The sequence below is a fragment of the Somniosus microcephalus genome, chromosome 2 (genome assembly GCF_052327205.1).
Source record: "Somniosus microcephalus isolate GS21.2 chromosome 2, FLI_Smic_1.0, whole genome shotgun sequence".
Classification (NCBI taxonomy): Eukaryota; Metazoa; Chordata; class Chondrichthyes; order Squaliformes; family Somniosidae; genus Somniosus; species Somniosus microcephalus.
In genome coordinates, this window is record NC_140988.1 from 336012954 (window position 1) to 336027942 (window position 14989).

General features: G+C 45.4%; 1 protein-coding gene across 1 annotated transcript in view; it reads right to left on the bottom strand.

Moving 5' to 3' along the window:
• The window catches only part of katnal2 (katanin p60 subunit A-like 2), a 107968-nt gene that overhangs the window by 65551 nt on the left and 27428 nt on the right, over window positions 1-14989 (bottom strand). The window contains exon 5 of the mRNA XM_085975307.1: window positions 5370-5472. Coding sequence (XP_085831433.1) covers window positions 5370-5472 — 103 coding nt within the window. The remainder of the gene's footprint in view (window positions 1-5369; window positions 5473-14989) is intronic.

The following is a 14989-nucleotide window of genomic DNA, read 5'->3' on the forward strand; positions in this document are numbered from 1 at the left end:
GTTCCTATTAAAGAATGTCCTGAGCAAGCTGGGCCCATGCCCGAGTATTTATACTCTCCCTGGACAGCGCCACCAGCAGGCCGCCCAGTATTATTGCATAAGTCATTTCCACATGAATGACAAGATTCATGTCACTCTCCATTTCCTGTCACTTGTCAATTTCATATCCATGCTGCCACTGTCCCTTTTATTCACCGAGTGAAGAAATTATTCTTCATCTCAGTCCTAAATGGCCGACCCCTTATCCTGAGACTATGCCCCCTAGTTCTAGACTCCCCAACCAGGGGAAAACAGCTCTCAGCATCTACCCTGTCAAGCCCACTCAGAATTTTATGTTTCAGTGAGATCTCCTCTCATTCTTTTAAACTCCAGACGCTAGAGAGTTTAGGCCCATAGGACAACACTCTCATTCCAGGGATCAATCTAGTGAACCTTCGTTGCACCCCCTCTAAGGCAAGAATATCCTTCCTTAGGTAGGCGTCATCCCCAAATTTAGAAATTATGTTTTTGATTCCAAAGTCTAAATCATTAATATAAATTATGAACAACGATTGGCCCAGCACTGATCCTTGTGGGACCCCACTTCCCACATTCTGCCACTCTTGAATAGCTACCCTTTACCTCTAGTCTCTGCTTTACGTCTTCCAGCCAGCTAGCTATCCATTCTGCTACTTGTCCCCTGACTTCACATGCTTGGACCGTATTCATTAGTCTACTATGTGGTACTTTATCGAAGGCCTTTTGGAAATCTAGATATATTACATCTTTTGCATTACCCTTGTCTACTCTCTGTTACTCTTTAAAGAATTCAATGAGTTTGGGCAAGCAAGGCTTTCCCTTTTGAAATCCGTGATGACTATTCATTATTTTTGGTTTCTAGATGTTTTTCTATTTTCTCCTTTAGTAGGATTTTTCCTACCATCGATGTTAAGCTGACTGGTCTATAGTTCCCTGGACATGTTCTATCTCCCTTCTTAAATATAGGTACAATGTTAGCTATCTGCCAGTACTCTGGCACTACACCTTTTTCTAACAAATTATTAAATATGCTTAGTAATGCCTCTGCTATCTCTTCCCTAAATTCTTTAAAATGTGCGGATGTAATCCATCCAGACCAGGGGTGTTATCCTCTGAGTTTGATTAGTTAATTTAATATTTCTCCTCTTTTTATTTTAAATGCAGTTATCTAATTTCTAAGCTCATCATCCGGTGTTATATCCACCTGTTCTGTCTCCCTGATAAATACTGAAGCAAAGTAATTATTTAATATTTCAATCTGAACTTTCCTTTTTTTTTGTGCCTGTAGAATATTTTATTATTTTGTTTTATGTTCCTTGATAATTTAATTTCATAGATCCTCTTTGCTTTCCCAATTGTTTTTGACTTCTCTCCTAGTCTCTTTGTATTCACCCTTATCATGCTCTCCCCTGCTGGTCCATGTACTTAGTGTATGTCTCTTTCCTTACCCTCAATTTTTCCCTTATGTCTTTATTCATCCATGGTGCTTCATTAGTGTTTAGCTTGTTCTTGTTTTTTTAACTGGAACCTATTTTCCTGGGCTCTGTTAAGCACCATTTTAAATGTTTCCCATTGCTGTTCTACATCATTATTTGCCAATATTGTTGTCCATTTTATTTTCCCAAGTTCTGTTCTCAGCCCCTCAAAATCAGCTTTTTGTTGACCAAGTGAAAACATCAAAAAATGCTTCCCTTTTTAAGGCCCATATTCTGAGACACCTATATGCGCTTTAACAGTTAGAAGAAAGTGGATAGCAGGAAACTCATTGCATTACAGATTCTTCTGATCTCCATGGAAAAATACTGCAGAGAAAAAAGGAATCAATGAATGCCAGAACCTTCAGCATCTGCCACTGCCAGCAGAAATTCACCCACACCCAGCGTATTTGCATACACTAGGGCAGATTGAATCACTCGGGGGGAGCGGTTATACATAACCTAGATGAATGTAAAAAGTCACACAACACCAGGTTATAGTCCAACAGCTTTATTTGAAATCACCTGAAGAAGGAGCAGCACTCCGAAAGCTTGTGATTTCAAATAAAGCTGTTGGACTATAACCTGGTGTTGTGTGACTTTTTACATTTGTCCACCCCAGTCCAACTCCGGCATCTCCACACCATAACCTAGATGAGGAATTGTCACTGGGCAATAAACAGCTCACACACAAGTCAAGAGGATGAAGTAGTGGAAGTGGAGAATAATGTTGCCAAGAGAAAACTTAGAAGATGGCACGGACACGATGGGCCGAATGGCCTCCTTCTATGCCATACATTTCTATGATTCTATGTCAGTTGCTGGTTGATGAGCATTCATATGATGAAATCAGGGGTCATGCCATGAAAAGATGAATGCTTACAGAGCACTGGAACTATATTAAGGCAATGCAAACCCTCTTTAAAAGATGTGCAGTAGATAGCAGGGCTGGCAGCAGAGTCTAATGCCATCCTTTTCAGCAATAGAGGGCAGCGGCAGCAACATCTGGAAACATCTTAAATATCGCAGTAAGTCAGTACCTCCAATGTGCCGGCAATGGACTATCTACTAGATTCCATTATATCCAGAGCAGCATCTCAGAGGGATTGGAGGATATCCATTATGCTCTCTCTCACTGTATAAAGGATAATAATGATTCCATAAAGTTGGTTCTCCTGCAGATCAGTGAACATCAGTACAGGAAACTCTTTTCTATCCGGCACCGACGGGACCGGCGTGGTGCCAGTTTATCAGAAAGTCCGGATAACAGAGTTATAGTTAACAGGTACAAGAGCTTCGTACACAGCCACAAATCCAGCCTACATGCGCTTTAACAGTTAGAAGAAACAGGTGCAAGAAGCCCGGCCACAGACCAAGCGTCCCTGTTGCTTAGCAACAAGTGCAGGAACCCCCGATTACACAGCCAAGAATCAAGAAACGGCCACTAATAGGAAGAAAAACTTAACTGAACCTACTCCTGAATTTTGCCGGTTAACCGAGATTTCCGGTTGTTTGGGTGCCGGTAAATCGAGAGTTTCCTGTATTTTGTTTCAAAGTTTAGTGAGAAAAAATAAGGAGATTGCTCAGGAAAGTAGCACAAGAGATCTCTTTGCTCAGACCCGTCAGATGCCTTCAACAGACCAAAGGTGCGGAGAAGCCAAGCCCAGTCTGTCATAGGTCCATCCCAGGACTCTTTGGTCCTGGAGAGAAGGGCAAACTTTGTCCCAAGAGGCTCATAGTCACAGAGCATTCTTGAAGGAAACTTTTATGTGAAGCTAGGAGCATCTGAAATTTTTCCAAAAATACTGAAGAGCAGGGGTGTTATCCCCAGTGTCCTGGCCAATATTTATCCCTCAATCAACATCACTAAAGCAAATTACCTGGTCATTATCACATTACTGTTTGTGGGAGCTTGCTGGGTGCAAATTGGCTGCCGTGTTTCCTACCTTATAACAGTGACTGCACGTCAAAAAGTACTTAATTGGCTGTAAAGCACTTTTGGATGTCCTTCGGTCATGAAAGGCACTATAGAAATGCAAGTCTTCCTTTCTTTGTAGAGAAAATTTTACGTAGGCTAGTTCCTTTGACTCCCGAGCTACCATGTAAATCTTGTTTTGCTCATATTTAGTGCTAAATATGGACAGTAATTGTATATACAGGAAACTTCGCAATATCCGGCACCGACGGGACCGGCGTGATGCCGATCTATGAAAACTTCCGGACAGACCAGCGCTAATGTTGAAGGATACGGAGGTTTTCATCTCCGTATCTGACAACAAACACTGCTGCTTAGCAACAGCTTGTAAACAGTCGGCCCGTACCTTGGAAGCGTCTCTGTAGCTTAGCAACAGCTTCAGAGAGGCTTTCCAGAGACTGACTTTTTTTCTTCTAGCATTTTTTTAAACAAAGAAAAAAAACCTAACAAAACGGCTGCTGATTTCTGCCGTTAGATCGAGGTTTCCGGTCATGCAACCTCCGGATAAACCAAAGTTTCCTGTAGTGGACTCATTCATGTGAAATAAAGCTGTGCAACACAAAATAGACTTTACTCACGTCTTTATGGTGCATAATCATGCTGCCAAAGTGATTTTGCAATACCCCAAGGGGGAGAAATTCAGTAGGTTGTGCCACCCGTTAGCACCTTAAGAGGGCGCAAGCCAACTGGCGCCCGGGCGCGGCACTGCCCACGCCTCCCGCTAAATTACGCAGAACATTAGTGGTGGCGCTAACCGTTAGCGCTGTGCCGCTGCCGTCATCGGTGTGCGCAGCGCTCCGCTGACGCCCCGACCGCGATATTTGGCAGCGCCCCCTGATTTACCACCGGACGCTATGTCCGACGGGTTCAAGGGGGCCTACCTGCGGCCGGGGAGGCGCAAATTAAAGGAGGTGCGGGGCGGCCATTATTGTTGTTAGCCGCCTGCCAGCACCTGCCTGCGCTCCCATCCCTGGCCTCCTGAACCCCCGCCCCTCACGGAGTGCCAGCTGCGCTCCAAGAGCCCGGCACTTCTCCTCGGTGCCGGGCTCTTTCGCCTGCACTCCCGATCCTCGGGGGCCCATCTGGGCACACGCTGCGGCACGTCGCGCTGCACAAGGCCCCTCCCCTTTAAGAAGGGGAGGAAGGCCTGCAATACCGCAGCGCGACATGCCGCAGCATGTGGCGCTGCGGCATGTACTGCCACGATATTCACTCGCAGCGCCCCAAGACAGATGTGGGACGCCTCCAGTAGCGCCGCGCTTCCCTTTGGGGCGCAACAACTCAATTTCCGGTGTGGGGGCGCGAATGTTTCCGGGGCGCTACTTTTAGTGTCCTGGCGAGGCTGGCGCCCCAAACGGGGCTATACGCAATTTCTCCCCCCAAGTTTCTGAGGCACCGGAGCAATAAATAACTGCACGCACATACATAGTTGCTTGATGGTCACAATTTGTGACTTAATTTCTGGCCAGACCTTACTGACAGCTGGGGAAAATCTATACAAGCAATCAGTTGGTAAACTATATTGCTGATTGCATAGGTGAGCTCAGCGCTCAGCCTCTGGAGGAGCATTCACATCAGTCTCTGGGATACTTCTGCCTCCAGAAATTCCAATGAAACCCTTTAGGCTAAGTTGGACTACCCTAGAACAGTGCTGTCAGGTACTTACAGCATTAAATCATCAGAGAAAGATCATCACACTTATGTAAGCTGAATCCAAACCCAAGTTCTAGAAGAGAAAGATGGGCAATACTCAAATGTACTGCACCACTAATTCCCCAAGCATGAGTATTTCCTGATACAATATACTGCTCTAATTAAAAGATTTAAATCTGTGAATTAGAAGTGTTACCTTGAATGTTACAAATCACATTGCGGTTAACAAAAAGTTTGCTAATACTGACCTGTTTTTGATGTTTCAGCTCAGTCTTTTTCATTCCGATTTTGGAACATGGACGCTGCACTGTGGAGATTTTAGGGAGTGCCTTTGAAGTATAGCTTATTGTCCTAGAATTTAATAAGAATGTGGCAGAATACCTCATTTAGAAAAATTATGCAACATAAACTGATGTCATCTGACATATGCCCTGACTTAAATACATAAGATATTAAAAATCTTACAGCTGCGTGCACTTCCTGTCTACACAAATTACTTCCTGTTGCCACATCAGCTTTTTCATTATGAATTCTGTGTCCATATTTATAATGGAAACTGCCTATGTAAACTTGTCATGTTGTATATACATTTTCACGACAGTTGCGCTGCCATAGCCATTGCTTCTCCCAGTTCCTCAGCTTTAGCTGCAGATAAGTGGCGGAGAGGGGGTTTCTGGGGGTCGGGGGTCTCATGGGACGGAGAAATCCGAGCAATGGAAGCTGCAACTTTTAGTGGGGCCCGGAGGAGCAGAAAACACAAAGGAAATTTATGTTCTTACACTTATCTCTGAGGGACTCTTCAGCTGCCAACCTGCTTTAGCCTGGCAGGAAAGTTGTGGTGGTTTCCCTGCACAGACCCTAATTAAAATCAAATTAAATGAGTCCTATTGACGTCATAAGCTTCCAATTAGCATTTATGCATGAGGCTCCCGCCAGAGTTCAGCCGTCACTTCTTCGCCTTCCAAAACTAACAGTGTCAAAATCAGAGATCGGTGGAAACAGAGCAGGAAATGGAGCCACTCCATTTAAACTGCCCTCCGGCTCCATTCCTGCCCAGTGTGGAAGAGTTAAAATTCCCCTCTGGGATTTGACGCCCCACGGGCAATGCCATGGGAAATTGATTTGTAAGTTATTAGTAATAGGGATTCGCAATGCCACTATATGAAAAAGGTTTGGTGGCATGATGTGGAATAATCCACATCATGCCACGGTGGCATAGTGGTTAGCACTATTGCCTCACAGCACCAGAGACCCGGGTTCGAATCCGGCCTCGGGCGACTGTCTGTGTGGAGTTTGCACATTCTCCCCGTGTTTGCGTGGGTTTTCTCCGGGTGCTCCGGTTTCCTCCCACAGTCCAAAGATGTGCGGGTTAGGTTGATTGGCTATGATAAATTGACCCTTAGTGTTAGGGGGATTAAATACGTGGGGTTACAGGGATAGGGTGGGATATGTGTTGGTGTAGGGGTTACGGGGATCGGGTGGGATATGTGTCGGTGCAGGCTCGATGGGCCGAAATGGCCTCTATCTGCACTGTGGGGTTTCTGTGATTCTGTGAATCCATTGCCACACAAATGTGAAAGCCATTTATATTTTTTTCTGCACAGCCCAAAGGAACCACTTTATTCTCAAAAACAATACCTCTAGCAAAGTTTGTATGCTGGTTTTATTTATCTGAAAAAATTCAATATGGTTTTGTTTCCTTGATTTAATTTGCATCATTGTTGCTTTGATGTGAAATAACTAGTTTGTTCGATCATATAGATTTCTGCATAATCAGTACAGACATGTTAGTGGGCATATCACTGTATCTGTGAAATCTACTTTCCTTTTGTTAACTGAAAATGTCTATGAAGTATTGTAAAGTTTGAAAACCACCACATAAAAAGGAGTTGACAGGAGTGTTGGTTTTGACAGATAGGGGGCAATGTTCTTCTGCAAACTAATGCTTGGCCCAAACATGTTTAGCCGAAACAGAAGACTTAGGCCGTGATTTACCCTACCTCGGCAGGTCCGTGGCGGGCGATGTCAGTGGCAGGTCTCGGCCCTGCTGCTGGCTCCACCCCGGCCTCCAAAATGATTTTCCGATGATTGGGCTTGCCAGCCGGTGCTTTTGCCAGCCAATTGAAGGAAGCGGGTCTGATGACGTCCGTCATCAGCCGGTTTCCTTAAAGGGACCATACCCAAATATAGTTTGATATTTCTGCTGTCAGTGTTCTACAGCATTGAGGTGCTGCAAACACTGACGAGCACTGCACAGAGGTGCACAATTGCACCCAGGTTCATCAATGACCCCCTCCATACACAGGGAGGTCCTCTTCTCTTCCCATGGGCGGGGGAGATCTCCCCAGGACACCAACGCAGCCTGGTTACACATTGCACAGGAGGACATGAGCAGGGATGTCGTCAGGAGGACCAGGCTGCAGTGGCGCCAACCTTTCAATGATCACAGATGATCACGAAACATTACTGCAAAGCCACATTCAACCTCAACCTGCAGTGCCACTCCTCACATCTCCATCACTCTGCCTTCCCTACCCTACTCCTGCACGTCCTTACTCACACCAACTTACCTTGCACCTCCACCCATCCCTCTCTATCTACAATATCACATCCCCATCTCACTGGTCACCCCTCACACTCACCCTCATCCTAGTGCAATCGTACCAACTAACAACACACAAGGGTAGGCATTTGGGTGTTTTAGCCAATGTTCATGTAAAGTTTCAGTTAATGTGCTGTCAAACATTGAAATCTTTATTTTCAACACTTTGCGTTCTTGGACAGATTTGTGTGCACCTTTGGAAGTGGCTTAGTGAGTTGCAGTGAATGGCGAGACATAACGGTACAATCCGCAATGCTGATGAGTGTGAAAAGAATGGCTTGGGCATTGTAGGGATGCTTTATGTTGTTGGTGTGGAGTGGTGCCAACCTGGTGCATCATGCAGCAGGTAGGGTGTATAGCATCAAGTGAAGTAAATGTGGCCATGATGAGGCCATCCCTGGCCTCCCAGGCAGCAATGTAATCGGGTGCTGATGCCCTCTGTCCTGTGCAGCATCAGTTGATTGCAGAGAAGGTTGGTGTTGTTGTTGGTGCTGCTGGTGTTGGGGCTGATCGTGGTGGGATTCCGAGGACCAAGGTGAGAGAGTTTCAAGGGCACCCGTGCTGATGGAAAAGATGGCAGGTGAAGTAGAGATGACAGAAGTGAACTGTCAATGGTGGGAGAGGTATAGGGCTCGATTTTCATTGGGCCGTTGAGGCGGGATTGCAGGCGTGTGGGGAGTTAAAATCGTGAAATCGGGGGGTACAAACCCATCCTGCCTCCATGCCAGTTTCAAAGGAGGCGGATACCTAACCTGTGCTGGGACCCGCCTCCCCGAGGCGGGAAGGGGATTAGTGCCAATTAACTGCCTGTTAACGGGTAGTTAACAGGCAGTTTTTAGCCTAATCCCTATTTTTATCCCTGAAGTGTGGGATTCCCGATGACTCCAAACCACGGCAAGTTAGCGAGGTGGACCGTCGGGCTGAAGGGCTTGGAGGGTTCGAGATGTCCGGTGTTCAGATGAGTGATGTGTGCATGAGTGCAGAGGTAAGTGTGTTTGGTGTGTGTAACGTGTTTAAATAAGTTTTACTTACCTTTACAGCCTTCCTTCCTTCAGGTCTCGGGAGTCCCTCATCTCACCGGCACAGAAAGCAGAATGGCCGCGAGCTGTCAAAAGTTGCAGCATTCAGCTTTCTGTTCTGGAGAGATCTCTAAATCAGCCTGAGAGGAAGGAATTAACTTAGTGTACAGATTGTTTGACAGCTTCAAAGAGCTGTCAACACGCTGATATTTCATCTGTCAAAAGCTCTTGACAGATGAAATGTCAATCTGTGACATCACCTGTTGCCGGGTAGCCCTTAATTGGCCTGCTGAGCCCGCTGGGCGGGCTCAACAAGGTCAATCAAGTGAAAATCGCGTGGGTTGGCCACAACTCGATGGAGGCAGGACTACAACCCCAAAAGTTGTAGTCCCGCCTCCTACACGCCTCCAGTATCAAAATCCAGCCCAAAGAGTTCAGATCAGATGGAGACTTGCAGCATCCTGAATCTGTAGTGGAAATGCAGTTTACAGAAGCTAGTGGTTAAGGGAACATTTCTCAATCAGCTGGGAGCTTTGACTTGACATTTGAAGCTGTCAACTCATCAGCTGATTTAATGGCCACTGATTTCCCGCCTCAGCTTCACAGATGAGGTCTAGTAACAGCGGGAAACCGGTGGGCGACCTGTCAAATCCAAAAAGCTGGGAGAAACTATTGATAAGTGGCTGTAAACAAGCCACTAATGATTTTAATTGTCACCACCGGCGCCGCCGGTCTGGTCTGCTCAGCGCTGGCAGACCCGACACCGGGGAAAGTCCAGTGTGCGCATTTTGACAGAGAGTTCCCGACCCGCTGTCAATTATTTTAAATTTAACAGCTGACCTGCCACCCATCCTGTCCGCTGAGCGCCGGCAAAATTCCGGCTTTAGTTTCAGTCCCTGCTTGAACCACACAACAAATTCTAGAGAATGTCTGAGAACAAAATAGGCTGGATTCACCTTTCAGAAACAATTTTTTTTGACAATCTGAAGCCATTCTTACAAATAGTAATTGGCCTATTACTAAAAGATATATTTATATGTGTATATTGTATTTGCTAATTTTTATGTTTTTCAAGAGCTATTAGTTGCTTTAAACCTCTGGCCTATGTGGTAATATCGCCATTTCATTGAGAGTTTGGTATCATATAATGAGACTACATTAAATCCAGTAAACAAATCACTGCAAGAGGGTCATTTTTAACCTCTGTTTGAGAACAAAGTATAGAAAAGATACAGCTTCCATATCATAGAGGACAAGGTCCACTTAAACCAGTTAAAGAGAAGCAGTTCCATAAAAGAAAATTGTAACATTATCAATTTAAATTATATTATCTTCTTGCATATTTTGTTTGTGATTTATTTTCAAATTTTCCAAAGTGGAAAATTACTTTAAATTTCCAAATTAGAAGTGACAGAAAACCAGAAGCTCAAGTGCCAGTGTCTGAGGATTCCCAAAAATGTAAATACAGCATGACAGCTTCTATCACTATCAGCCTGGCTGCATCTCACGCCCCAGCTGAGTGAGTGACCTGGCTCATCTCGGTGCTGATGCTTCATTCATTTGGAGGTCATCAGGAGTTACCAACAGGCCTGTGTGACACCAAAAGGTCTTAACTCTTCTAATAGATGTGTCACTCAGATTGGTCAATAGAAGTGAGGTTATTTTTTTATATGGAGGTGCTTTTGCACTAAAGCTTGGTCTTTAGTGTGCAGTCTTCAGTTCTTAGTTTAGTTCTAGTTCTGTTAGTAGTTCTTAAAGTAGTCTTTGTAGTAGAGGTGTAGAAGTTCTTTATCTAGCATAATTAGAACGGTGTCTCTGCAAAATCAGAAGTGCATCTCTGACAGACAGAAAGGTTACAGAAGTCAAGATTATACGGCTATACCAGCCACATATAGGTAGACATGTGTGTCGCACAGATGTACAAGCTTCCATGAGATCAAGGGAGGTGAAATTTAAGCCAGCTAGTCCAGATATAGCTACCAGCATGGAAGAGGAATTTACTCAGGAGCACAGGATCCAGGATGAACGGATAGACGCTCTACAGATGGAGACTCATCACTCTGATGTCTCAGAAGACGATCATCTACCAGAGGAAGGCAAGGCAACCATTTCACCCACACTAGCTTGCATGGGCGAGGTCAGATAAATTCTGGAAATAATGCTAACTATATATAGACCTTAATAGTATCAATAGCCTGGCTATCTATTGCTGTTAACTTGTGAGCTATCGAAGGAGTCTGACCCTAAATTAATCTCACCAATTTATATCAATCTCAACACACTGATCGCAACTTCAAATTTATAATCAGCAAGCAGTCAATGCTGAATTAACTGAACTGTCTTTGTAATTGCTATTATTTATTTGTCAAAAAACATCTACTAATTATTTGCATACTCAATGTTTAAATTTAATGCTGTTAACTACAATTCTACAGTCAATAAATAATTGTTAGTTCATGACTTTGTTGTCTGACCTTTTTAATAATTGGCAAGAAAGGGTTAATTCAGTCGCTCAGTAGCTTTTGCAGATGGTAGTGTAAATGCTGATATATCTAGTTGATGCAGGAAAGTTCGGTAAGCCAGATTTAAAAAGAAAAAAAAAGAGAAAGACTTGCATTTATACAGCGCCTTTCACGACCACCGGACGTCCCAAAGCGTTTTACAACCAACGAAGCACTTTTTAAAGTGTAGTCATTGTTATAATGTAGGAAACGCGGCAGCCAATTTGCGCACAGCAAGCTCCCACAAACAGCAATGCGACAATGACCAGACAATTCGTTCCTGTTATGTTGATTGAGCGACGAACACTGGCCAGGACACAGAGGACAACGCCCCTGCTCCTCCCCGAAACAGCGCCACAGGATCTCCCACATCCACCCAAGAGAGCAGATGGGAACTCGGTCCAACGTCTTATACGAAATAGTAGTGGAAATCTCTCCCTCAAAAGGCTAGGGATGTAGGGCCAACAGAAATTTTCAAGACTGAAATCGATAGTTTTATGTATTTTGTGTTCTCCTCCCACCTGTGGTGGCGCTGTCACAGGAGATAAATGGTTGGGTGTTCTCGGTTAAGTTTAGCTCTCTTTGTTCGGAACTTGCCAGAACTTCCTTTCCTTCCAATAAAGCACTTCATGTTTGAATCTCTGAGTTCTGAGTCCTAAATTGTGTTTAGGTAGAAAGGTACCAACACAACAAGTGGCAACGAGGAGAGGATGAATCTGTGTATGGTACGGGTGCAGTGAGTAAACAGAAATTTTAATTTGAAACGTGAGATGGCTACTATATTAGGAAACATCGGTGATTTTGATGAAAATGTGGAGCAATGGAGCGCATATACGGAACGTTTTGACTATTTTGTTTTGGCGAATGTGGTGGCAAATGAAAAGGTCGTGCCTACCTTTTTGAGTGTAATCGGGCCGAAGACATTCAATTTACTTCACAGCCTCGTGCAGCCAGATAAGCCAGGAACTAAAACATATAAGCAACTAGTGGAAATTCTTGGAGCACATTTTTCACCAAAACCTCTGGTTATTGCTGAGAGATTTAGATTTCATAAACGGAACCAAGAGGAGGGGGAATCAGTGACAATGTTTATTGCTGCTTTAAAAAGGTTATCAGAACACTGCGAGTTCAAGGAGGTGCTGAAGGACACCATTAGGGACAGACTCGTGTGTGGTCTGCAAAATGCAGCCACACAGAAGCGCCTTCTTACGGAGGACAACCTTACTCTTGAAAAGGCCATTGAAGTTAGTGTCTCCATGGGGATGGCGGAAAAGGAGGCTCACCAGTTGCGTTCAACAGGGAGAGTTCACAAGGTGTCGTCTGAGCCTAAAGGTGCGCGGAACGGCACATGTTACCGTTGTGGGAAAACAGGCCATCACGCTAATGACTGCTGGTGTGCGGAGCTGGAATGCCGAAATTGTGGCAAAAAGGGTCACACCTGTAGAGGTAAAAAAAAGGACAGACAGAGCTGGGAAGCATGGAAGCAAAATGTCTGTATTTGGACAAGAGAGGAAAAAGAGTGTTCATTCAGTGCAGTATGATGGAACAAGCAAAACAGAGGGGAGCGACACCTCTGAGGAGGAAGAGGTGCACATACTGACAGTTGCAGGTGATTCAAATGGCTACTGGGTGTCACCACTGGTGGAGGGACAATCAGTGCGGATGGAGGTGGACACAGGCGCGGCTGTGTCCCTTGTTTCAGACACTGTCTACAACAAAATGCTAAAGCATCTTACCCTTCAGCCAACAAACATTGTGCTAAAGACGTATACCGGCGAACCTGTGGCCATGAGAGGCGTCATTGAGGTGACAGTTAAATTGAACGGACAGACTGCAAAACTGCCACTATATGTGGTAAAGGGAAATTACCCATCGCTACTGGGACATGCGTGGCTAGAGAAAATCACGCTGGACTGGCCTGCAGTCCGCATGATGTCAAAAGGGGAGTCAGGTCTGACTGCAGTGTTAAACAAACATGCAGAACTCTTCAATGGGGAACTTGGGAGCATGAAAAAGATCAGCGTGAGACTGGGCATTAAACCTGACAGCAAGCCGAAGTTTCACAAAGCCCGACCTGTACCCTATGCAATTAGGCCAAAAGTTGAGGCTAACTTGGAGGCCTTAGTTGAGAATGGAGTCCTGGAGCCTGTGAGCGTGAGCAAATGGGCCACACCCATTGTTCCTGTTCTGAAAAAGGATGGATCTGTTCGAATCTGCGGGGATTTTAAAGTGACTATTAACCCGGTGCTGTCTGCGGAACAGTACCCTCTTCCCCTCATTGATGATCTTTTTACGGGCCTGGCTGGAGGGCAAAAGTTCAGCAAAATAGACTTATGCCAGGCTTATCTACAAATGCATGTCGATGACAAATCAAAGGAGCTGCTGACAATTGTGACACACAAGGGGCTATACAGGTACTGCCGCCTTCCGTTTGGAATTGCGTCAGCCCGTGCTCTATTCCAAAGGGCAATGGATCAGATTTTGAGTGGACTGCCAGGAGTCCAGTGCTACCTGGACGACATCCTTGTCACTGGGACAAATGAGGAGGATCATCTTCTGAACTTGGATGCGACACTACAACGACTGAAAGAGTACGGACTCAGAGTTCATAAAGACAAATGTGAATTCTTTCAGTCTTCAGTTGAGTACCTGGGGCATGTGATTGACACTATTGGCCTGCATAAGGCGCCGTCAAAGGTCAAGGCGATCGTGGAGGCCCCAGCACCCCAGAATGTGAGCCAGTTACGTTCATTTCTGGGGCTACTTAACTACTATGGGAAGTTTATTCCAGACTTAGCAACGTTGCTGAAGCCGTTACATCAGTTGCTATGTCAAGGCAAAACATGGAAATGGACTGAACTGTGCAACGAAGCTTTCGCCCAAGCAAAGAAAGCATTGCTGAAATCGGAGGTCCTGACACACTTCGACCCAAAGCTACCCGTGCAGCTAGCATGTGATGCATCACCATATGGTGTGGGAGCAGTCATATCCCACATCATGCCTTCGGGTGAAGAGAAACCTATCGCCTTCGCATCACGCACCTTGAACAAGGCCGAGAGTAACTATGCGCAGATCGAGCGTCAGGCCTTGGGAATCGTTTTTGGAATTCGAAAATTTCATCAGTACCTGTTTGGGAGAAGGTTCACACTCCTGACGGACCACCGTCCATTGACTTCAATCTTCGGGCCCCACACCGGAATTCCGTCTCTCGCTGCAAGCAGGATGCAAAGGTGGGCTTTACTGTTGTCAGGACACACATACGACATCAAATATCGCAAATCAGACTTGCACGGCAACGCAGACGGTCTCTCGAGGCTACCCTTGCCTGTTACTCCCCCAGAGCCTCATCAGATAGACATCTTCTACTTTAGACAAGTGGAGGGAGCACCTGTCACTGCAGTTCAGGTGCGAAGGTACACCCGCAACGATCCAGTCCTGTCTGAGGTAATGGACGATGTCATTCGAGGGAGAGCTATAGGAGATTCTCCTAGTTTGAAACCTTACGTTTCAAAAAGAAATGAGCTCTCCATCCAGGCAGGTTGTCTTCTTTGGGGACGCCGTGTCATCATTCCGCCACCTCTGAGGGAACCTATACTGCAACAACTTCATACAGGCCACAGTGGGATGGTTTGGATGAAGGAAATGGCAAGAAGCTACTTCTGGTGGCCAGGTCTCGATGGGAATATTGAGGAGAAAGCCAAAACATGTTCCCCATGTCAAAGGTTCCAGAATGTTCCACAGCTGGC